Below are 25,760 nucleotides of genomic sequence, written 5' to 3'. Positions count from 1 at the left end.
ATTGCACAATGCTCCCATCTATCTAGATCCCACTGCAAGGCCTCTTGTCCCTCAAGAGAGTCAACAGCACCTCCCACTTTGGTATCATCAGCAGACTTGCTAATGGTGCATCCAACTCCTGCATCCAGATCGTTGATAAACATGTTGAACAGAACTGGCCCTAGAATTGAGCCCTGAGGAACACCGCTAGTGACTGGTCACCAGCCAGATGTAGCCCCATTCACGACAACCCCTGGAGCCCTGCCGTTCAGCCAGTTCTTCACCCAGCACACCATATATCTGTTCGTCTCAGAGTTGGACAACTTGTCCGGAAAGATGCTGTGAAGGACAGTATCAAAAGCCTTACTAAAATCCAGAAAAACTACATCCACCACCTTCCCTTCATCAACTAGGTGAGTGACCTTATCGTAGAAGGATATCAAATTAGTTAGGCGGGACTTTCCCTTTGTGAACCCATGTTGACTGTGCCTGATGATCGCATTGTTCTTGAAATGCCTTTCAATAGCACCCAGTATGATCTTCATAGATATCTACAATCAAAAGGTTTGCCTTCTGGATTCATCCAGGAATGCAGAATTACTGCTTATCTTTTGCCTACGCTCCTGCTTCCTCCAGCCAATATCAGATATTGCAGAGGATGAAGTCATTCACAGGCTCTGGACAGAAATATGTTTTTTATGGTTGCAGACTTGCGAAGGCCCAGTGTATACTTTACACCCTGAAAGCTTTCTTTTTTTCTTCTTGCAAATTTCCTTGACTTTTCAGAAGAAAACAAAGACACAAAACACTCACTGAAAGCATCAAAATATACTGTGAACAAGTTTGGAAATAAAGCAAATTATTGTTTTATTCATGAACATCAAATAGGCGTAAATATTTGTGGCCTCCAAGCTTATGTTAAAATAGTAATGAAAATTTCTTAGAACCTATCTAAGGCCCACGGGAGTCACTGGAACAGCTCTAGCAAATTTTACGGTCTTTGGAAAGGGACAGGAATTAATTTGCTTAATAGATTCATTGGATCAAAGCACTTATCACTCGATAGGTGATTTGGATGGAGCTATGGCTCAAACCGATTTCATTCCTTCCACATTCACACACACAGAGACACAGTAAAATGCATCCTGCTGGGGTTTTCCATCGTACGTCTTCTGAAAAAAATGTGTCTGTTAGGGGTTTCTCCACCTCTTCTTCAGATAACTGGTAAATGCATGCAGGACTGCTTCTTGAAGTCTGTCGCTGTGGAACACCCATAAAGGGATGAACTGCAGGACACATGCCTTCAGAATAATCAAGCAAAAACAATACAAAGGCAAAGAGTTACAGGAACTTCTTGAAAGAAATTAACTGAGTGTTCAGAAAGGTCATAGAAAACAGTAAATGCAAAAGGTTTTACTTTATACTTTCAGTATGTATGTTTCTCTTAGGGGGAAATGTTCATTCCTCTCAGTTTTCAGCAAATCTGTTCTCGTCCCTATACTTTCATGCTCATCGTTAACAGCTGCCATGTATAAATATTTATTCTATTTTGTTAGCTTGGTATCCTAAGGAAATTATGTTTATGTGATAGCACAGTCTGTTAATGTCCTTTCCCTTCCCCACTAATAACTTTTGAATCTGCTGGCCAATTTCTGTAAAGGAGTAGGTGTCGCAGAAATATTCCTAATAGGGTCATGAAAACAGGCAGCTGGAGAAAGGATGAAGACTAACCAGATATCAAACTGAGATCAGCTCAAGGCACAAAAGTGGAGAAAGCCACACTGTGCTGTACCACTGTGCTTTACTTGTGTATTCCTCCCTTCATAGTTCACTGGTGGCGTATTAGCCTTAATAACCTATTCACTGTTTCTCATTTGATGTCCAACCTTAAGGTCTCTGAAATCAGTCAAAAGAACCTGCTGAGCCCAGAGAGCCTTGGTTCAGCCTTTGGGACCCATTTACACACTATCAAATTGTGTGTATTACCAGCAATACTATTCAATTACCAGCATTTCATGGGCTAAACATCCAAAAATCTCATCTCCAAAGGTGACATAATCCAGTGATTCACTAACAAACTCTTCTGCCGTCTTCGTAATAAGACTAGGTTTTTGGTACATTGTCATTGGAGTAGAAACACCGTAAGGAGCCACTACCTAAAATAAGAAATCATAACAACAGTGTAATGTCATCTAACATTTAGATGACTCTGCAGAATCCTACAGCATCTGCCAAGTAGATGGCAATAACAGGTATTTGCAATGGATTAAGGCACTGTGTGGAATAACTAATGGTACTACGGTGGAATAAGGAAAAAAGCCTACAGCTGCATGCAGGGAAGAGAGAAAGCTTTGACAGGGTCACCCAGCACTTCACCAGGGATGGCTACACTATACAGATTTAAGCATCTTTTAGGCATCTATTCTTGAAGAATTTGTTAAAATGAAGGCAAATATAGCAAGATATAGCATCACCTGTATAATAATTCCCTTTGCCTTATATTCTGCTTGTAGTGCTTTGGAGAAAGTGCTTATAAAAGCCTAGAATAAAATAAAACAATATAACATTAGCATAGGAAACTGAGTACTTTCACATATGCCCACAAATACGTGTGAACAAGTCCTTAACAAAAATGGCCAAACATCATACAACTTAAGGCACAGTGCAGTGGTGAAAAACATAGAAATGAACTTTTCAAGACACATTTTCTGCTGGTGCACATGAGCAATGGCAAGATTGACTGTTTATCTGCACCAGAAAAAATGGAGCCTCGTATTGGCCCAAGCCAGACATGAAACAAGTACTACTGCAGACTGGACTGAAAGCTTTGTCACATTTATGAAAATGCAGCGATATAAATGCCTGAGGCCCATTTATTCCAGCTGTTGTTCCATGTGGCTCTCATCTCTGGCTGACACCTACCCTCATAGTTCAAGGCTTACACTGCTGTTTCTCCTGCATTAAGAAGGGGAGTGAAATACAACTCATGCCTTCAGTGTACACCTATTAGCATAGCTTACAAATATGATTTTCAAAGTCATGTATTTGGGAATTTGGGAGTTTTGGAGCTTCAACATTTAGGGTTTATCTTTCTAAGTTTTTCTCCACACCATGAAGAGTACACATATACTAACTTCTTTGTGTAAGAGTTGGGCTTCTTTTAAGACTAATTTTAGGAGTTAGATCTTTAAGAAATATTCAGAAACTTGACAACATTGGATCAATACTCTGTAATTAGAAATAGAAAAGTCCTACTAGGGAGAAAAAATGACAGTGTTTCAAAGACATCATTTGACAGGTCTTACAATTTAAACACCAATAGTGTTGTGATATTACATGAAACACCAATATGCTGACAAGTAAAATAGTTTGCTTTCATGGCATTGCAAAAAAAGTCCATTTAAAAAGAAACAAAGGTAAAACACACCCAAGAATGAAAAAAAAGTCAAAATAATATGAGTGAACCGTATCACTGAAATAATGCACCAATATGCTGACAAGTAAAATAGTTTGCTTTCATGGCATTGCAAAAAAAGTCCATTTAAAAAGAAACAAAGGTAAAACACACCCAAGAATGAAAAAAAAGTCAAAATAATATGAGTGAACCGTATCACTTTGAAATAATGTTATCTAAACTTTTTTAAGGAACTAAAATTGTCTGGTTTGAATGTACTTCAAGTTTTCAGTAAGGAGAAACTTATGTTAAAAAGAGAAAAAGGAAATGGAAAACCAGAATTTTTTACCAAGAATAACTAGCTTTTTCTTACCAAGCTGAACTTTAGCTATGTTCAAGCAAATAATTTTAGAATTTTTAATTTGGAGCAAACCTGAACTAAGTTGCTTTTGGAGTTTCAATAAAAATCATTCACTCCTCATTTTTATGAGCTCTGGGGTTTTAATTCAGAGCAAAATTTCGAAGTGAAATCTATGAAGTCAGGCAACTCACCACCCACCTACCAGGAATTTTACTCTTGGTTCCATAAGCAAAATCTAGCACTTTTGTGCATCTACAGTTTTGAGTAAACAAGGTAAGCCAGCCTGGTAAAAATCATCACTTCCCAGAACGAGGACAGGTTGTGAGCACTGTATAATACTACTTAATCAAAGACAAAGATGTTCTGATGATCAGACATACCTTCAGCTGATTTCATTACACAGCTTCACTGGTTCGTAGTTCTCAGCTAGTGCTCATTTACATCGCTTCATTGTTTCAGTGGAGCAACACTGATTTATGTCCTGAAAAACTGGCCCTATATTGCTGATGCAAACGATTTGGTAAACACTCGATGGGCATTTCTTTATAAAGCAATGCGAATGACTTACCTTAGAAGCTGAGTACATTGTGTACAATGGACAAGGGAAAGTACCCAGACCAGAGGACATATTCAGAATAAGACCTTTTTGTCTGAAATTTAATTTAAACAGTTACATTCAGTTTACATTTGACAGTATTATAGTAAAAGCCTGCACAAGTTGAAAACAACCTTTCTCCCCCAGAAGGCATAGCTCCCCTATTATACTGTAGACTACACTTTCAAAAGACCCAATTTTTATGGTTTAGTTAGGTGCAATTAAGTCTAAAACAGCTAGGAATAATGTCATAAGTGAAATTTAAATGCCTAGTGCAATCAGAACCATGGGAACATTGTACATGCTATTGTACATCTAACAGAGCAAAAACTGCCATCAGAGGAAAGATTTTATGCTCCTAAGTAATTGGTAGGTCCCTTTTGCTCATTAGCTGGCTCATTCTTTTTCCTGCTCCATGCATCGGTTGTTTTAGCTTCCCTATTCACAACTCCCTGTGCAAATCACTAAAAACAAATCATTCAGCAACAACCAGGAAAAAACAAACCAAAACAATTAAACAGTAAGAGCTTATTTTGTTGCCAAAACAAAAAGCATGCACTGCTCTCTAAAATGCAGTAGTTAACGACGTTTTCTAGAAACTCCATCTGAAGACCTTAACTTCTGGTTTAAGGACCCCCATGTCTAAAATACACATTGTATTAAAAGGAGAAAAGGGTTTAATTAAGGGATTAATTGCATAGCTGAATTAATCTCTCTGATGTAGTACAGGTATTTCCAGAGTTTGAAAACTATTATTCCAAGTACAGCTACCAGTCTTAGAAGAATATGACAATATATTCAAATGCCATTTCTTGCCTAATTAGACCCATCAAATGCCATTTTATTTCTGCAACAACTGCATGTTTTTATTGGACGCAGACTTATATTTTATATTTTCTGTCTTGTTCTACAGTTGACTGACAATTTGTGGCAGTTCCTATCATTCATTCACAAACACTAACACTCTGATGTAGTACAGGTATTTCCAGAGTTTGAAAACTATTATTCCAAGTACAGCTACCAGTCTTAGAAGAATATGACAATATATTCAAATGCCATTTCTTGCCTAATTAGACCCATCAAATGCCATTTTATTTCTGCAACAACTGCATGTTTTTATTGGACACAGACTTATATTTTATATTTTCTGTCTTGTTCTACAGTTGACTGACAATTTGTGGCAGTTCCTATCATTCATTCACACAACACTAACAGCAACAGAAGAAAATCTTACTAATTGTCATACTGTAAAGTGCAGAAGTTAATCATGAAAAAGCACAGCTACCACTGAATAAACTGGCGGTAGCAGGTAAAACCTACTGAAATTTCTAGAAAAAATTATTTTTACCTTGGTTCCATTTGTTTCAAAATAATTTTTGTCATCTGTAAGACAAATATGTTAAAACCTATATGCATTCTCCCTCTTTCTGGTTGCATTTTTCAGCTGATCTTGTCTTATTCACAAGATTTCACTTGCTCAAGCCCCAGCCATATGTATACAGTTCAAATAGCTAAAATGTGGCACATTCAAAGTTTTGGAAAACATTTTAGAAATGCTAATGGCCTGCAAATCATCCGAATTGTCAAAAAATTCCAAAGGTTAGTCTTCTAAGTAGTGAAAGTCTTTTGCAGTGCTGGCGTCTGTGGGAGCCAGGAATACCTGGTGCTCAGGCATCCCACTGCAAGAAGTGGTGAGCGGGACCCTAGCAGGAATCAAGGCAGGGAGGGGACAAAAAACCCCAAACAGCTTTAAAGATGATTTGGATGTAACCATGAGGAATGCTGGTTAGGAGCATGATTTCTTCTTTGTGTTTTGGAGAAAGGTGAATGTTCACGAAAGACTGAAAAAGATGTGGTTGCAGCAGTGGGGGAAAGGAATCCCCAGGCCCTGGTGAAGCAGAAGATGTTGATTCTGAGGTATGTGTAAGGTGAGAAATGATAAAGGGAGAACCCTTTTGTACCCAGGCTGAGAGGGTACAAAATGTTTGCCTGTTTTTTATGTGGCATCTATATATAGCATTCAGATATTGCAAATATTTCTCTTCTTTTGACATATAAACAGAATAAAACCTAGGAGCAGAAAGTTCACCAAACTACTTCATGGAAGAATTTGTTTCAATTGACTGATACTACATGATTTATTATTTGAAGTCATTAAGCAGCAGTACAAGTTTGGGATGTAAAGTTTGCTAGCCAAAGAAAGACGAACATCTGTTGATGATTTTCATGTCATGATTAGAAAGACATTAGCCAAGGTTGAGATGAACTACAAAGCTCTTGTTCTGCTCTTGTTCATGTTAACATGCTGCTTGCAAACAGCAGAGCAATACAAATCTTAATCAGAGGTGGAAAGCATGAAATACTAACTGTTCTTGTAAGGGAAGTAGCCAACCAAAATTAACACCAAGAGGTAACAATACAGAACTGGGAGTCAACTCCTTAAGTTTCTGTCCTGCACTGATACAAAAATATTTTTACAGAACAGAATTGTGTCAAAAATGCACATACACTACAAAAAGTCAAACTGTGGATCTTCCTGTCTGGAAAATGTTGATTCTGAAACAAATCTCCCTGTTTACTGAAACCAAAATGTTTTTGCAAAATGTTTCAGCTGCAGTGTAACAATGCGTCGCAACCAAGCAACTGTGTTAAAACATTTCCAGTCAGCCCTGATCAAAATATTTTATAGGCACTAGAAACAGATGGGGTCCTGAAAATAATGCTGACATTCCTGCTGAAAATTACTGTCTGCAGATAAATTAAATGAAAACACACAGGAAAGCTAGTTGGTCGTTCTTGTGTGGGACTAATTTTTTCCAATAAAATAATTACAGATGTAACATAGATGCGAGTGTGTCACATACCTTTGTAACAGAAATAATATTGCAGTTGACAAGGTTCTGCAGGAAGCAAGAAAACAGTAAGTTCATCATTAACTTCAGAGAGTTTGTGGCTTATCCAGGTAACAAAGCTAGTAATTCCAACTGAAAAGCTTTCTAGCAAGGCAGTTGCCTTTAGAGCTGCTTTGCTCGACTCTGATTGTCACTGACTGTCCCTATGATGTGGGATACTCAAAGGCAGGTGAGCCCTGATTCATTTTATTTTAAACATGGCATTCAAATCTGCTTTTCCCCCCTTTGACTCTGTGCCCTCTGTTTGGCCCAGCCACATCTTTGTACGTGGCGAAACCCGGAAGGCTGGTGTCCAGGCAGTGAGGGCACCAGCAAACCACGCTGGATGCAAAGAGACAACAAATTACAGAGGTGCCAGGTTGAGACTTAGTGGCTTTCAGTGACAAAGGTAGACTGCCTGTGCAGCAAAAGCACTCCCACACAGAGATATCCTCCCAAGACCAGCAAGCAAACACAAGTCATAGCAGCAGCAGAGGTGCCATCATGCGGCTGCAGCTCTGAGGGAAGCAGCCTGCTTGGGGATCTCTGATTTGTAGTGGATGATGATATATTGACTGAATGGATCCTGAGACAGGTGCTAGCAAGAATTTAGAAACTCTGGGTTTTTTTCATGGCTAATACTATAGAGGTAAATAACAATAAGGCAATGAAAAACTTGATCACATCCCTAATCCTGTCAAACTATTCTACATGTGTAAATTAATTCCCCCCAAAAAGTAAACTGTGTTTAAATGAGGTTTATTTTTTTCATTTTTTTCACATACTTAAGCAATGGTGTTCCAAAGAAAGTAAGTTTTAATAATACTAACAAGAACCTGACACTTCAGCTGTGGCTGTGACCAGGCTGGACCCCATTACATTACATGTGAGCAGTGAGCCAGAGGGGCTGCTGATCCCTGCTACAACCAGGCCAGCAGCGCTCTCCCCTCTATTGCTGAGTGCTTGCTGCAATTTAGCTGAAATCTACTGTTCTTTTTCTCTTGCAAGCTCTTCTGAGCATTAAAAACAAATCAAATTATGCTTCTTCAGGCCCGGTTCTTTTCCCACTCAGCTGAACAGTTATATATGTGCTGATTGTAGCAGGGGCAGAATCTGTCCCTTGTTAAGTGGAATTACAGTTCCTCATTGTTATATTGGAAGTAGAAACCCACAGAGTAATCCTACCTCATCTATGTCTGGTCCATTAAGGAAACGGCACGGAAGAGGATTATGAAGCATTCCAACATTGTTAACTAATCAAAGGAAACATAATGATAAGAACCAAATCTAGACAAAGTGCATAGCTCAGCTAGTTAAACAAATGGCTTCTCCTCGAGACTCAGAAGCTTTTGAGCTCTATGTGAAGAGCAATGCTGTTTAGCATCGAGTCTTGTTCTCACTGAAGTCATCGGTACTGATCAGTACTGACTTCAGGGAACAGAAAAACAGTCTGTTGCTACGCTTTGGGGTTTTGTTTGTTTGTTTGTGTTTTGTTGTTGTTGTTTCATTTGTCTCACTATTAAAAGGATGATTTTCTTTACCAAAAAAAAACCCAACCAACCCCAAACCCGAAAAACAATTTCCAAAAAAAAAATGGTTTCATTGTTGCTGTGTGGATCATACCAATTAGTGTTAGCCACAGGCTCATTTCAGCTTGAATATAAGAATTGCACACAGCTGTAAAACAATCAATAGTGAAAATTAATTCTTTGAGCCCAAACAGGGAAGAAGTCACCCCACAAGCTGGGTGCTGCTTATAAAGTGGCAGAAGAGGCTTCACTGTAAAGAAGCCACTGTACAGAGAAACAGGAAGCCTTTGGAGAACTTTAATTCACTTTTAAAACTTCTTCATGATAACTAATGCTCAGATGCATTAGGCAGCTCTGTGCTTGGTTTTAAGTGTCGGCTAACAAGTTGTTACGACACATCATTTATACAATTCTCAGTTTAATACACTGCAGCTGTAAAATACTCTTCAATTAACAGACCTTAGTGACTCACCTAGAACACCAATATCCAAGCCTTGCAGACTTTTTTCGATGTTCTCGTACACTGAATTTTTGGTGAAATCAGCTTGTATAACCTTCACCTTTTGACCTGTGGCCTGCTCTGTAATTAAGAAAAAAAAATAGAAAACCCCTTTGCATCTAACCAGAGAGAGGGAGAGCCATAATTAAGTAATGAGAGAAACAATCATATGTCTCATTTAGTAATGTCTGCTGTACAGTAAGCAATTGTTTCAACTTTCTTGCTTTAAGAAAGATCAAAACACAAGGAAAACGCTCTCACTGTACCCAGTGGTTTTCAAGGAAATGGCCTGGCAAATATAGGATGAATTTATGCCCTGAAATCAATGGAAGTTCCCTCACAAAATCTAAACACCTTCAGTAAGAAAAATACCCCAGAAATAAACAACACAGGACTTCTTCCCCTGGTTGTCATAATATTTATAAATGAACGCTGTCAGCATACGTTACACAAGTGAATGTGGGTGCCAGATCCTCTACATAAGCACAGTTTTGCAGAATTGTTTTAAAGTGTTTTCATGTATAAGATGAATATTTTAACACGCAGAGCTTATCTTTTCATGTAGGAGGAAGGGAAAACAGAGCTGGATGTGATGCAGTATTTTCTGCATTATTTTCAAACAATTCCTCTCCTATTTTGACATTTGCACTCCCGTAGACTGAACCTTCCCCAGGATTTTTCAGGACTAAAAGGCATTTAAGGGATGGTATAGTTTAAATTTTACAAGGTCAATTTACACAGAAGGGAAAGGGAAATTTGTATGATTTTTCCAGTGTCATTGTTATGCAGGAGTGGAGCCCAGCTGTACATTACCATTTTTCTCAGCAGTTGATTTATTGCTGTTCATATTTTCAATGAAGTTTCATGAGGAAAAGAGGTAGAGGATCTTATTTACTCACTTTAAAGGCAATGTTCTCCTTTAAAGGGGCCCAGTAAGGCCTCTTCTAACTAGATGTTCACATTGTAAATTCTTGCTACTAAACCATCTTTCAAGTTTTATGGGCAACCTGAAATCCAGATGAAGTTTGCTGAAAAAGTGACAAGCGAAGCTTGGAAATGTCAGTAGACGATCAGATTGCAGACTCACTGCAAGCAGCAGGAATTCAGGTGCAAGTGGATGGCAGAACGTCTGCTTTCAGTCCTGTTTGGGAAACTGTCTCTGCTTGTTCGGAGCCTGATTCTATCATACAGGTGACAGGGAGCATTGCCTTGAATAGGAATCAGACTCGCTAATTTCTACCCAGAAATCTTGCCTCATCCCTTGTGTACATTCAGGATTTAGGAAGAGGCCTTGCACCAGCTGGAGAGCAAGGCTGACAGAAAGCTGGCTTTAGGTCCATCAGGCCAGTTTGCAACAAAACAGGGCCTGCGTTGGAGAGTGAGATGATGTTGTTCCCTCCTTGCCCCTCACTACACTGCAAGTCTCAACCACTTTACACTACCCAAGTAACACAAGTGGTCTGAGGAAACAGCAGGGGCTCTCACTCCGGATCTGAAACGTGGGCTGCATCTTGTGTGCAATTTTAGAGGACATCTGTCTCCATGACAGAAGAAAGGGGGAAGGAGTGCCCTTTTTCTTGCCCTTTTTCCAAGCTGCAGTTGTGTGTATGAAAGGGACAAAACACCCTTTGAACCTTCAACCTATAAAAGCAACTCTAGCGGCAAATGACCCCCTCGTGGTCCTCGGCTGGGGGAATGGTACAACTATAAAGAAAAGGACATTGTGAGTGTAAATGCAGTGAAGGGAAAGAACAGAGCAACAGCTGGAGCAGGCACCTACAGTGACCTTCTGATTGAAGAACTCTATAAACAAAACGAGATGGTCTTAAAAAGTGTAGTGATGTTGTGGCCATCTTTCTTGCGGGCAATGAGAAGGGCAGCCAAAACCAGAGCAACATAAAAATGAAGATCAAACAAACCATTTGGAATTTCTCTGCATCCCCTTGTCTGTACAGAACTGTACTGCTGCAACCAGCACCGTCAGCCAACAAACAAGTACTCCAGATGGCTTTCCTCTGTCTCATTTAAGAATAAAACAATATATTAAAAAACAATAAAACTATCATGCTGATAAATGAATTATCCAGGGATAGCTCTTCAGAAAATGATAACAATTCTGCAAAGGAGAGAGCCAAAAAATAATTTCCAATGTTTCTTATGTCTCTCTCCCTGTGACAAAGATTTATGACAGTCTTTGAAGACACAAGCCATTCCAACTCTTTTTAAAAGTCCTAAGTATGCCAGAAGCAAAAAGCCTAGGTTTTCAAATATCAGGACAGGTTACTGTCTTTTTTAAAAATGAAGAGAAAACTAATTTAGGGAAAACTAAAAACTTGAACTGAGTTGTTTAATCTGATGTGTTATAAAATGTATCATTAAGAAGGATACATCTAACTCCTTCTGTCCTCAGATCACTTGGGAATCCCACTTGTCAGATAGGATAATGTGCTGCCTTTTGAAATTTACCAAGAGGAGAATAAATCAGGATGAAGCATGAAGTTGGTTAGGACATGCAGTCTGCCAGAAACTCTCCTTTTCTGTTTAGAGAGTTATGAAGATCTTCTGAAAACCTGAGGTAGCAAAACGAATGCCTGAGCGACACAAGAACTGATCTTTGTAGAAAGAGGAGATCCTTTTGAAGTACTATAGCAAAATTTGAATATGGAGAGAGAAGCACTCGGGCTAAGATGGCATTCATATTCAGTGGAAATTTGCAGAGAGGAGAGCAAAATGAGAAGTTATTTTAAACAACAGAAAGAGGTTTAAAAAAGATTTAAGGCTGGGGAGAAATATAAAAATTTCTGTTAGATTATAAAGCACAAGTTCTGGCTACATTTTGAAAGTCTTTTGGAGAGATATATCTCCTCAGAAATATAAGATAACTCAGTTTCAGAAATAACAGGAAAATGGAGAAGAAACCAAAAGAATGAGTGTAAAAGCAGAACTGCAAAACATGATAGAAGATACCAGAGACCACAAACTCAGTCAACAAAAAAACATGGGAATTGCTAGTAGTTACCAGAGCACTCAGAACATCGGTCAAGGCCCTTAAGTGCTCTGTTATGTAGTAGCGCATACTGGGAAAACAGCCCTGAACGATAATGCTTTACCTCAAGTGATCAGCAAGACACAACAGGCATTTTTAGCAGCCTTTGAGGATGAAGGAAAGGTGTGCCAAGTGAGTTGTTTTATGCTAGTCAGTGATCTCAGCTTGTTACCTGCTTAGCTCCCCGAGCTAGTTCTGGAAGGACAAGGGGCGGAGGACACAGTAGACCAGACTGGAAACTAAACCTGCAGCAGAGGGGACAGCTAAATGAATTAGTGCCTTTACAGGTCTTAGTGGGAGCGGAACACATTTGGTTCTTGACAATTCTGTGGGGTGATTTTTATGTTCACTGCTTTATTCTATACTAACAGGCATGATTTCACCAAATATGAATTCATTAACTGCATGCTCAGCTAGTCTAAACTGGTGTAGCTGTATTTCCTACTGCTTTCTGAAAATCGAACACCTTCTCTTTCCTTAAATACAGATTTGTTTCTTCTCAAAAAAAACCAAAAATCAAAACAAATAAAACCCAAAAAACCCTACTCTTGTTGTGAATATTTTTTACGTCTTACAGAAGTGGCTTTTATTTGTTTGGCATTAACAGCTAATCAGTACAGACCCTGGTCATATAAACAGACCCTAAAGTATAACTTTTCAGCCAGGACCTAGCTCCGTCTGTACAGCTTGCTTAGGAAGTGTAGGCAGAAGAAATAAAAAAGGAGTGCAGTTAGTAGCATTCCATCATTTCTAACCTCCTGGTTTTACAGTTTGATCAATGTTTCACAACCACAATACTAAATGTGTTAAATGAGCAGTATACCTGGTGTAATGGTCCTCTCTGTCTGCCCTCCACAAGACTTACTTTGTTATCTTTTATCTCATTCTAAAAGAGCTTTCCTGTCCCGAGTGGATGGAAACCTGGCTTTCAATTCCAGTGCTTCTTTAGAGAAATATTTTTCTTACGGTGCATTTCTGCCTGCTACAGCTCTGAGAGCTGCTCCCAGGCACACCTGTGGCCCACAGGACTGTTTGAAAGCCAAACACTGAGGTCTGTGGAATTATCTGCACTTTAGACTCCTTTCATTTACATTATTTGGTATCCAAACTGAATGTGACAGTATGACTAGGCAAATAATATTGTCAGGTTGAAAAGGGAGGCAAGTTTTTTAATTATGGTGTCCAACTGATTGGAAAAAGATATATGGTGTAGCTGTTAAGAAAAAGGAAATACAAGTAATGTGTCCAGTCCTACAACAAATATACGCAGCCTACAACAAACTTCTTGTCTCTCTCTCTCTGTGCCTTAATCTCCTTGCATGTTAGTTCAGGGTAATGATAACTGCTTGGAGCGAGACACTGCTTGTTTAAGCAGTTTAGAAAGAAAAAGTCAGTGAGAATTGGAAAATTTAGAAAACAGTAAAACCATTCTGGTTAAGTTTTTGCTTCATTTGTAGCTTCTGTTGTTTATTTACTCACATAAAATCACAGTAAGTTTAACTTTTCTTCCTTCCCAATAACTGCTCAGCTTAACTACAGTAAAGCCTGAGTCTGCAAATTGGAATCAGTGGAACGTTTCCAAAGCTTTAACATGAGCCCACATCCAGAGCTCCCTGCTGATTTTAGTGGCCTCCAGATCAGATACTCTGTGTTTTTCATCACTATATCTTCCTCTCCTTCCTTCTGTTTGTGCCATCTAGTTGTTGTTACGTACTCATTTCCAACCTGACACAATAAGTAACACATGAGTCACGCTGAGCTTCAGCCAAAACCCACTGAAAACAATGGAAAGATCTCACTGGGATTTGCCACCAATTTCAGCAAGCTTTGGGAAACCTCTTTATGCCCACAACCCAGCTGAACATGGCACAGAAACCTGATCGGTGTAGGCTGAGCTCCTGGGCTCACACCATCCACCTCCCCACACCTTGGATTACATGGATAGTGCTGCTGCAGTCAGGGAAGCTTCCTCACGTGTGAAAAGTCACGGGTCGCTTTTGCACAAGGCATAGGAGTGTTTGTAGACTATCTTAGCAATACCTTTCAGGACAGGGCAAGTCCTTCTTTATGTGTTGCTGCAGAAGTCAGCACAGTACGGCCTCAGTTAGGAAGGGGGCCCGTGGACAGCCTTATAATAAATCATAGTGCAAAGGAATTTACAGTATGTTATCTTTCTGGGCTCCACCACTTTTTTTCTTTACTTAGCTATGTTAGTCTCGGGAATCTTATTGTTTTCATTCTTTCCTTCTGATTATAATTTACAATGCAAAGAAACTATAAAAACTCCTCAGCCTTTTTTTTCCAGGTTTCTATTATTTTAATTCTTTAACATTTAGCTGCAAAGAAATGCAACAATGACACCAGAGCTGGCCTAATTCCCACAGAAGTTAATTTTTTATGGCTGTTTACTTAAGAGGGGCTAGTGTAGGCCATAGTCACATTGGTCTCATGGATACAGCTGCTTATAGAGACTATTCAGGGAGTTGGTGCTTTCCTCCTCTGATACCCCTTGCTTCCCAAAGGAAAACAAGTCTACCCCTGGAAAAAAAGGGAGGGAAATTGGACAGAAAATTTCAGAGTCCGATCCTTGATTTCGGTTGCTGCAGGTTCAGAAATTACAGCTTTTTTCACCCACTTCAAGTCTGCCACATCCCTGAGACATGCACTGCTCGCTCTGCAGATAAGGATCCTGGAACTGATAACTCTGTTGGAGCCAGCTGCCAAGCCTGCTTAAAGGCAAGTCTTTCTGACAGAGCTGTAGTCTTGGAGGGACACATGCTTAACACAGGAACCTGTGAGTCAAGGAATCTGGTGGATAGAAGCCATGAATAGAAAAAGAGACAGTGGGAAGAGTAACCTTGATTACAGCAATCTTTAACGTTAATGGAGGATATAAACTCACTTGACTCCTAAAGAAATCCTAACTGTCAATCTTAATGTATTTAAACAAGACATTCCCTGCAGTAAATGGCTAATTTCCTTTGAAAGGCAACATTAATCTAAAGACACACTATTTAATTGCTTTATCAAAAGCCAAATGTAACTTGAAAACCTTAAAAAAAGGTACATTGATTTCATTTTTACTCCTCTGCTATGTTCCAAGAACTAGCCTAAAGGTAAGCTTTCTATCCCAAGCATAAACTGTTTCATAGATTCCTCCAACAACTCTATTATTTTATGTCCTTTGCCTGTGTTTACAGATTTTAAGGGCAGCTGAAGCCAGTAAAGAACCCTCATTCACTTTTTTTTATCCAACCTATTGCACTGTTTGAATTATAGCACATATTTTTAAAGTCATCCATGACCAGAAGGCTTCAAGCAACACAGTAATACCAGAAATTATTTTTAGTATTAGAGCAACACCTGGGGCTGTATCTGTAGCAATATCTGTGGCCCTCCTGTACTAGATACTGTACCGAGGAAATAGACCTCCAGATCCCTGTAAAGTTAGCCTGCTAAACGGGAAGATAAGTTTGAGACAAAGACTTACCAACTTCAGAGGCTACTCTCTGCAGTTTTTCAAGAGTTCTGCTTATCATAACTATATTTAATCCACGTTTTGCCAGCTACAAGAGAGGAATATAAAAGTTGTTAGCAAACAGTAAGGTGACAAGAATCTTTACAATTTTTCCAGTTTTGCAATAAAAACAATTTTTTTTTTTAATTGCTTTCATTCACCTGCCACCCGCCTGATGGGAAAACAACAGATATTAAAACCAGGACAAACAATACTCAGGCTTCTAACAGTCTTCCAAAACATCCCCTCCACTGTATAATCTTGGACCCTTACAAGAAAAATATACTGGACAACGATCAAACCCCAATAATATGAACAAAAATAAATAATCGGAGCCAATTTCAAATGAATGAAAGTCTGCAGGGAGTGAAAGCAACGTGACATTTCCCAGAAACATATTTTTATTTCGACTGGGATTTGGGAGGCCAAATATGTTGATGACTTCCTATTCATTTTACAACATCACCTTCCACCCTCACGTTTTTTTATCCTGAGGAAGTAGATTAAGCATATTGAATTGAAGGCTAAAGAGTCTGAAAGGATTTGGACTTTATTCATATTTTTTTAATAGAAATAAAATCTCATGCAGGTCAGATGGATAAATTTTAACTGTTTTTTTATTAGATGCAAACTAAAAAAAAAAAGAAAGAAACCAAGGAAAATAGGTGAAGTCCATGCATAAAAATTCATAATACAGTCACACAAATGTACATCCACAGAGATGTTGGCAACAGTTGAAGTTTATAGCTGCAAACACTATTTAACGCAGCAGTCCGTTTATAGTCAGTTTGGTATTACCACGTGCAGAACAAATGCAGAACAAATAGAGAATGGTTTTCTCCTGTTTTCCCGAGGCCTGCCATTCCCATCAGTTAAAGAGTTTTAGGCAAAGCTTGAGAGAGAAACATGGCCCCAGCTTGTGAAACTAAATTATTAACAAGCGGAAGCTGAACGGCATTGTGTGCATAAAGAAAGGAAAGATAAAGCTGAAACTAGAAAAATGCCCATGAGAGCAAGGAGGAAGAGAGCTAAATTAGCACAAAAGATAAAGCCAACGTCATCTGAAAGTTCCAGGTTTGCTTAGAAGAAGAAACTAACTGGTGAAGCCCACACACTGAAGACTCATTCATTTCCATAGCTGACTTCCTGCAACACTTTCTCCTTAAACCTATTTGAGGGAAACAGTTTGTTCTGTTGGGCTCTTCTGAAACAATGCAGAGAATGTTAAGGAATAGGGACCTTTGTTCAAAAATTCACTACATCGACAGCACAAGGGGTAGACTGTCTATTAAATGTATCAGCCACAACCATTTGCATTTTCAGCACAAAGACCATGCTCACAATTCTGTGCTTTTGGAGACCCTCTCGCATAATTGACGGGTGCTCCAAAGAGACCTGCACAGACTTAGACACTCAGGAGTTTCGAAAGCTTATTTTAAGGGCTCCATTTTAAGTTCTCAGGAAGAGAATTGTAATTGCCTACATACTGGCAGATTTCCCTTTGTCCACAATGAGCTTGACTCAAGCCATTTCCAATCGGAGACATGGTCTCCGTTTCCATGGCCACTTGCTCCTTTCAGCCATTTGGGGGTGTTCAGGTGGGGATTATATTAATTTTTGTGCCTTCAGACCCAAACCCAAATATCAGCCATGTCATACACAGAATAAAAACAAAGTTCTGCTTCACTGGGCTTCTCAATATCATCTCAGCTATGTCTCCTAAAACCTAAGTAAAAAACTATTCCTGTGGCTAAGATTGCATTGTATTTCAGCAAAAAGCACGTTTGTGGCAATCTTATAAAACTGTTAACCATCAGGTGAGAGGACTCTCCCTTGCTGCTGTATACCAGACTAACCAGAAGTATAAGGCTACACACCTGACTACTCTTTTTTGCTTCCTCACCCACACAGAAACATGCATCCTTTTCAGAAATAGGTTTTGTAGGACCTTCAAGCAAACAAAAAGAACTGTGTGTAGAAAATAATTTCCTGTCCATCCACAGCAAAGATTAAATCAGTTTTACCACTATTGCATTTCAAATAAAGGTCACTTCTGGTGTAGAAGTCTTTAACACAAAGCATTTTCCTAAAATAAAAAGGCTTTGACGTTAGAGGATGGTATTTCCCCTGACAGTTAAGAATAAGCACTGGCTCCCAGCAGTGTAATGTGAAGCTGCTTGTGTTAGGAAATCCTGACTCCCAGTGGCAAAGGACTAAAATGCTCCTGAACCTCTCAGACTGCTAAAATGTAAGATCAGTATTACCAACTCCAGCCATAACTAATAATGACAACTTAGCATTTAGAAATGGGGCTAATAATGAAGAAACGTCAAGCAGGATCTGCACTCTGTAATCTCACAAACTCGTTGTTAAAAATTTAAACCAACGTTAAATTATTATAAAGTCACTCTGCATTTTCTAGCATATTTTTGCAGCTCGGTCTGAGGTGAATTTTTAAAGAATAAAGCTTCATGAAAGGCAAGACACAGGTGTCAGATTCAAACCATGTGTGTAACTTCTACAGTTACACTGACAAATTGGTTATACTCTACACGGATCATTAGATATAATAATTTAAAATCCCTAATAATGCTTTATGGAATCTGTAGCTGCCTACTGTAGATTTCTACCTATTACAAAAGAGACTCTTCTCTCTTCTCCAGGATCGTGCTGATACAGCCTCAGTGCTTCACCCCTTTTCTTTCCTTGCCTGGGGTTCAGACCTGTAAGGTCTCTATGATTCAAATCTTTCAACCCTTTTTGGTCCAGCAGACCAGGACTGAGACAACAGGACAGAAGGATTCTGCAAGCTTTCTGCTAGCTCTGCATCTGTGCAACACAAGAAGAATAGCAGTATTTCCAGGCATAAATCCAGGAGCAAGTGGAGAAATTAGACTACATATGCAAATGGAGCAGGAAAACTCAGATCATATTTAGCTTGTATTATATTGCTGGTAATACTACTCACAATTTCAGGAAACGAAACAAAGGTTTAAGATTTGAGAAACTGTTGCATTAATGAATGAATGCAGTGCCTGTCTCAAAATGGTCTGCTAAAACATTGATTTAGACACAAGCACTGGCCTGACTTATGAGAGTTACGAACTATTGACGATAACAAAAATGGTGACCATGCGAGCCACCAACATCCTGCCCTGACATCAGATGAGAAGTGTGCAGAGGCTAAACCATAAGTCTCAGAGTATGGCATGGCCTCATCCACAAACGCAGTATGTTTGAGGTGCTAAGCCAGTAACTACCTCTGTAGTTACTACAGTAACTACTACAGTAACTACTACAGTAACTACATCTGTAGTTACTACATAAGAAAAAACAGAACAAACAAGACTGCACCAGTACCTGAAATGCTAACAGGTGAGTAGAGATGTGACAGCCTAGCAGCACACTCACAGTTGACTTATTTTTGTTCCTTGTTACAAGTCTGGCGAGTCTAAACCCCATCAGCCCAAGAACTAATGGACCAAATCTAACAGAAACCTGGCTTTTGAAATAAGTATAGCAAACTAGATCCAAAATCCCAGTACTCTGACATCACAGCAGACAATTAAAAGGTCGGGGTCTTTATGCTCAAGAAGGCCAGTTGTTCAAAATCACCCTGATGTGCTAGAAATACAGACAGAGACTTCATGGAAGCCTGGACTTTCATGCAGAAGAGGATAAGCTCAAGTTGTGTGTGTCCTTGCCTCTCAACGCAAGCTCAGAAAACAAAAGGGACGATAGTTTGCTCTGACAAATCTGTGTCCTGGCATCAACATAGTATTCTGAGACTTCACAGTTGCCAGGCTCTTCACACAGCCCTAGTCAGCTCTTGAGCTTAACAGATTTTGCAGAGACCTGTATTTAGCCATAAACCTTGGAAACAAGGGTACTGAACCAGTAAATAGTGTAATCTTTGCCTGGACCTCAGTCTGCTGGGTTTTACCCAATGAACCACCTACTGGGATTTCCACATAAAACACTGAACAGAGAAAGTCACATCACACTAGCCTTCCAAAACACAAGAACTGCTCTCCTTATTCTCCTATACCGTATACTACCAACAAGTGTGGAGCACTTACATTAGTTTGTGATTCGTTATCAGCCCATGCCTGAGCTCAGGATGTCAGAAAGAGATTCATCACCTGGTGTCAGAGCTCAAACTCTAGAAGAACAGACACTGTAGCCATCAAACAAGGCTTGCCTTCACATCAGCTCATAACACCAGAGGGACCTATGCCAGAAGAACATCAGAGAATTTTGTACCCTGACATCAGATCAGCAAGACAGTAGTGCTGAGCCAGAAACTCCAAAAGTACGCAGACATTAAAACAGCAGGGTCAGATTTATTTATCCACAAGCCACACACAAGTGTGTGCTTCGACCTCAGCCAGCAAGATGACGTGCCAAGCTATGAGCTCATGTGGTGTGGGCTTGGGATCTGCCCCACAGAGCAGTAGCTGAGCACAGCTTCAATCAAAGGGACCACCTGGGGAGGAAGGTATGTCTCAGCATGGATAAAGATGGCTCTCAGTCATCCCACAAAAGCCAAAAATAATGAACAAATGTTCCACAAAATCTAGCCAGTTGCAGCCAAGTTTAAAAAAAACCCCAAACCCACAGTAGTTGTTTCATTTTTTCTCATGGTGCAAAGCAGCCATTCGCATGCTATAACTGGCCTCTTAAATGGGATTTACTCTTGCATAACCCGTATAGCACAAAGGAAGCAAAACAATGACAGAGGCTCTGATCTAGACATTCACAGGTGCCTGCAGCCTTCACATGGATAAGATATCACCAGGTGCTCACACACAAAGTTAGTTCAGCAAGCTGCATGTGCATGTGACTACACCCAGAGGCATGGTGTTAAATAAATGTTTAAGCATTTCTGCTGTTTCCTCTCCCTGTCTTGATCCCATCCCATTCCCCCCGACCTAAGTATTCATCAGACCCCTTCCCGTTTGCTCATCACTACAGCAGCTCAGTGAGTAGACAGAAGGCAACATTTTTCCTTTTTTCTCACAGGAGAGCTTGTGAGCTTTATCACAACTACACGAAATGTTAAACTATAATAGCTGGTATTTGTCTTTGTGCTTCCTATGTTCAATGCACTTTCAAAAGTAGTTATTGTATTGCCACTCCCAGTAAAGCAAATCATGAGGTAGGTGCTTAAACAATGCATACACTTAAAAAGACTAGCTTAAAAATCCTGTAAATTAATTCAAAAGAAACTCATTTTCCTTCTCTGTGAGATATATTTTATAATTTATGAGCAGAAGGCATCACATCTAAACTCTTGCATATTACAGGCTGCTAATTTGCACCTGGTCACCTCAGCTCTGAAGACAACAACTCATGTTTCATTGCTGCTTAGTTTCTAGAAAGGGAGCCAGTTTTGAATGAAGACACCAAAGAGACAATCTACTGTTCAGTCACTATCACTAATAGCAAGGTTGGTACAAGACGGTACAAGGCCACCCTGCCTTCAGCATTGATTATCACGGGTGAATAGAGAGGGACTGCTGTAGTGACTCTGCACAGCAGCAGCTACAGGGTCAGCACAGAGCTCCTCTCTCCTCCTGCAGGCTCCTAGAGCTACCGATTCTTAATTAAACCATTAGGCTTCCTTATAATTTCCATAACTTGTAGTTTATAATAATTTACACAGATTTCTCCTTTATTTGTTGTTTGAGATATATCTTTAAAAATGTGTTTGCAAGTGTAAAGGCTAGAAAATTGTATTTTGTGTGTTAATGCTGGACCACCCCACTGAAAGTCAAAAAGCAGATCAGCTGTGAAACTGGGTAAAAAACAACAACATAGGTGTCTTCCCACCCTGGACAGAAAATACGAAATCTTTTGATTACTCAATGTTTCCATTTTATTTCCTTGGTCTGACAAGACCATTGAAGCATGAATGACTTTCCTCTGAAATGCAGTACCAGTTTTATTTCAGAACTTGATTAATGTTATTCTGCACATACAGAGGAGAAGGACTAGTACGGTGTTTGCCACAGTGGCTTTGAATCCTAGTATAATTTTACTGACTTGCAGAGACTTGCAGGTTTTACTAACTTGCAAGACCCCTTGATGAAGGGGTAACAATTGCCATTTTGTTAAAATAAACTTAAGGGTAAGTAATCTTTCTTACCTCAAAGGAATATGCTTTTCCAAGCCCATCTCCTGCTCCTGTGACCACTGGAGAAAGTAAAAAGAAGAATCAGGATTACATTTGTAAGCTCTGCTTAACTTGTTCTTTCTTGAATTCTTTAATCTTCATCATCCGTGTTTCCTGAACATTGCAGCCTAAATGCTTCTACTAAAGCACAGAAACAATCTTTTTAAAAATTCACTTCCTTCTGACTTTTTAATCTTTTTGTTACTTCATTTAGCACATTTTGTCTTCAAAGCAAATCCCTCCCCACAGTAACCTATCTGATGCAGCAGGTAGTTATTGCTGCCATTTTCAATAGGGAGATGCTCAGCAACAAGTCAATTGCCTAAGAGGTGGTAGAATTTTCTTCCATATACATACTTTTACAAGTTCTGCTTTGCAAGTTTTTCACTTATATGCTGGTGGCAGAATGGTAGGTGATAAGGACTAACTGGTGACCGAAGCTGATATAACACTTTCTCATACAAGAAATCTGTATGTAAGGAAACATCACAGCAAACTTACCACCATCTATAAAACATTCTTCCTTCGGGGCTGTCCTATTAATTTTACCTTTAGATTCAGTGTTACTGGGAAAGTAAACAAGCTTCAGCATTTGTAAAGCACCCTGAACTTTAAATGTTATGCAAAAAAATACTAAAGAGGAACTATAGAAAGCAAATCCTTATCACCTTAGAAATAAAGAAGAAATAAATAAAGTAGGAAAGCACTAAAGCAATTCCAAGGTAAACCTGGTAAGCTTTCAGAGCAAAATTGAGAATGAGTCAATATCTAAAAAATGCAGGTTAAGGACTTCTAAATAGCAAGACTCTGGGGAAGCAAGGTGATTTTGAATGGTTAGGTTTGTTGCCAACAGAAGAGCAATTACTCTCATTTCACAGAGAAAAGAGACCCCTCAGTGAAGCAGTAGTGGATCTTTAGCTCTCTAGCAGACCTGCAGATGAAAAGCATCAGTCTGCTGGAAAACAAGCTTCCACCTCCCAACTTTAATCGTCATGATTCTCAGGATCTCATGTGCAATGTGATACAGCAAATCATCCAAGCCTTATGAATTTTACTGGGCCCAGAAGACTTTATGTTTATGAAAGGACAGAGGATAAAAGGTCCACCGAAGGAAACAAGTCTCTCAGGCTTCAGTGGAAACAAGGATTTTTACACAGAAATTTCCACGCGCTGCCCCTCACCTCACACACAGGACAGAGGTCCCTGCCTCACTTAAATCAAAATGAGACCTACATATTGCTTCAGAAACAGCTGGTATTCAGGCAGGCCTTCTGCAAAGCAGTGGATTTCATTTCTTACTAATCCACTGTGAGATGTGCTTATTAAACACATACTCAATCCAGACACATCAAGTCTCTAATGCGGGGGAAAGTAACGAAGCACAAAAGAGTACTGTTCACTTCTTAACAAGATGCCACCATCAGTGACATCTGTAGCCCAGGAACTGTAGTACTGTAGTACTACTACTACTGTAGTACCTGTTCATTCTTGCTTAATACTGATAATCTAATATCAGTAGGAAGAAGAAGGTGTTTATTAAACTTTTCTGTCATTTTATGAGAATGCATAATATCTTTAAAAAAGTACTGCCAAGTTGCAGCCTTTGAAGTTTTTAGGCTAGAGTAGATTCGGCTCGTTAATGATACCATTAAGGATAGGTCACCAATTCAGAAAAAACAGATTGGAGGAAAGTCACCAGGAACAAAGAAAAGTTGCTTTGAAGAGTGGAAACTATATGCTAGACATAAACTAGTTGCTTCACATATCAGGAAACTGAGGATATAGGCAATGCTATTAAAACTAAAGCATTTGGAGTAGAGAAAAAACATCAGAAGTAGGAAGGGGGAGAGAATTCGCATCTATACACCAGGTGCATGAGCTGTTAACAGTTTGACTATTTTTCTATTCTCCCCAAGTACGCAAAAACTTCAGGCTCATAAACCCAAAGTTACTAGGAGAAAACAAAAAGGAATTAAGCAAACCACACCTGGTGGAAACCATGTTTTGTTCTGAAGGGACAGGGTAAGAAAATGCAAGGAAAACCTCTCCCGATTAGTAATGTAACAATCCATCACTCAGTTACAAGAAGAAGGTGAGGAAGTTTCCTTTACCTGCCCATTCTCCCATCGATCGAAAGAAAGTCTGAGGCAAAGCACTCCAGATATGTGGGAAAATATATTTCATAAATCTGATGCATTTTACCAGAGTACAGAAACAGATCAGACCCCCAGTAAGAGTGAGTAGCTGATGCTGGAATGCTTCCATGGCGAGCGAAGGCAGTGAGCTAGTATGAATCAGTCGCTCTCTCCCCGGGAAATGCCTCTTTCCAGCACGCTGCTAGTCACTGAGCACTGGGAGAGAAGTGAGAAGTCTAATCAAATCACGTGATTTTCTTTTACCAAGGAATGTCCAGGGTTTAGATTAGAATAACATCTCTACATTACACCCAGATTTGTAAACTACTGAAAAAATCCAAACTAAACAATGATTTCTGGTGCTTGCTTTAGAGAAAATGTTTCACTCCTTTTCTGGAAACTACCCAAGAACAAAAAGAAAAAAAAATATTTTTATTGTCATTGTTTAGGATTCACAGAGACTAAAGATGGGTCTAAAACAAAACCCTGGATAAGACTACTCCAAACCTTGGGGATAACACGCATCAGCACTACTTCTCAGAGCGCTGAAGAGTTAAACTCTAGCCCAGACACTGCCAGGGCAAGTTCACACCAAACTTGTGCAGAGGCCAGAAACATAGATTTATCTACAAATTCGAAGACAAAATAATGAAAGGTTACTAAAGTTATCTAATTATTTCTATACGGAAAAAGCAATATTATATAACTTTTCGAAGGGCTTTCTGAAAAGAGGTTAGTATCATTACACCCATTTTACAAATGGTGTGATTATGGCATGAACGAGTGCAGTAATCTATTAACAAGGGAATAGGACTTCCAGCTTTTCTGAACAAAGTATGTTTGAACTAGTATTAAAGTTGAGGACATGTATCAAAACCTTAAGGGGAAAAAACGCTTACAAGAACAGTACCCCACTGCAAGACAAAGATGAAATCAATGAAATTCAGACTTCAAGTGATTAAAAAATTTTAAAAAGTTAACATATGGAATTTCTCAGGGAAGGCACAGAAACAACCTTCAGTCTTCTTCGGAGTGGCAATTTGAAACTACCCATTTTTTAAAGATCAGTATAAACTGGAGAAGAGGAACACCGATGCACTTAAGATAAAGTAAAATAAAATTTGTCTATATATTTTAATGACATTCTTCCACATTTAACACGAATCATCTTGAAAATTTAACCTAAACCTGACACCCAGAAATCTCCAACTGAAGAGCAGCAATGTATGTCATGTCACATTATTGACACCTTCAGCCAGAAAACCATAATAACTGTTTCCTATACCATAACACCTCGTTTTATCCCATAAGGCAGGCCAGTCAGATCAAAAAAGATTTGAATATTAAATTTCAAAAAATATTTACATATAATCACAAATTCCCCAAAGAATCACTCACTGTTCAAGGAATACTTTAAATTTGAACAAGTTGCACTGTGTTCTTCATATGCAACAATGATGCTGAATACCTCCTTTAAATGAAAAAGAAAAAAACCACTTCTACTTGATGATGGAGTCAAAGTGCACACTTCCATAGCTGCCAGTCTTTTCTTTTGCACTTCCAGTTCTGCCCATGCTCCCCTGACATTTTCTTTTCCGGAGGCCGGTAACGAGTCTGAGATATGCTTACAGTACTTCAT

General features: G+C 39.2%; 1 protein-coding gene across 1 annotated transcript; it reads right to left on the bottom strand.

The window, feature by feature from the left end:
• Window positions 1–905: 905 nt before the first annotated feature.
• Window positions 906–25,760, bottom strand: HSD17B3 (hydroxysteroid 17-beta dehydrogenase 3). The gene is made up of 12 exons (XM_009273231.2): window positions 25,650–25,760; window positions 24,098–24,323; window positions 21,960–22,006; window positions 15,785–15,860; window positions 9,222–9,329; window positions 8,406–8,473; window positions 7,194–7,229; window positions 5,678–5,712; window positions 4,303–4,384; window positions 2,454–2,519; window positions 1,986–2,135; window positions 906–1,280 (listed from the first exon to the last, which is right to left on the bottom strand). Exons 1-12 carry the CDS (start codon window positions 25,758–25,760, stop codon window positions 1,170–1,172), a joined length of 1,116 nt encoding a protein of 371 aa, XP_009271506.2. The 3' UTR covers window positions 906–1,169.

The sequence above is a fragment of the Aptenodytes forsteri genome, unplaced genomic scaffold (genome assembly GCF_000699145.1).
Source record: "Aptenodytes forsteri isolate BGI_AS27 unplaced genomic scaffold, ASM69914v1 Scaffold154, whole genome shotgun sequence".
Taxonomy (NCBI): domain Eukaryota; kingdom Metazoa; phylum Chordata; class Aves; order Sphenisciformes; family Spheniscidae; genus Aptenodytes; species Aptenodytes forsteri.
The sequence above is the reverse complement of the archived record's forward strand: the minus strand, read 5'-3'. Positions and strand labels throughout refer to the sequence as shown.

Excerpts from the sequence above, each read along its gene's own strand:
- HSD17B3 (XM_009273231.2), bottom strand. The coding sequence starts at position 25,760 with ATGAAGTACTGTAAGCATATCTCAGACTCGTTACCGGCCTCCGGAAAA. Across the intron at positions 24,324-25,649 it reads AAAGACTGGCAGCTATGGAA|CAGCGTGCTGGAAAGAGGCA; the intron begins GTGTGCACTTTG and ends CTCAGTGACTAG. Across the intron at positions 8,474-9,221 it reads CTTGGATATTGGTGTTCTAG|TTAACAATGTTGGAATGCTT; the intron begins GTGAGTCACTAA and ends TCCTTTGATTAG.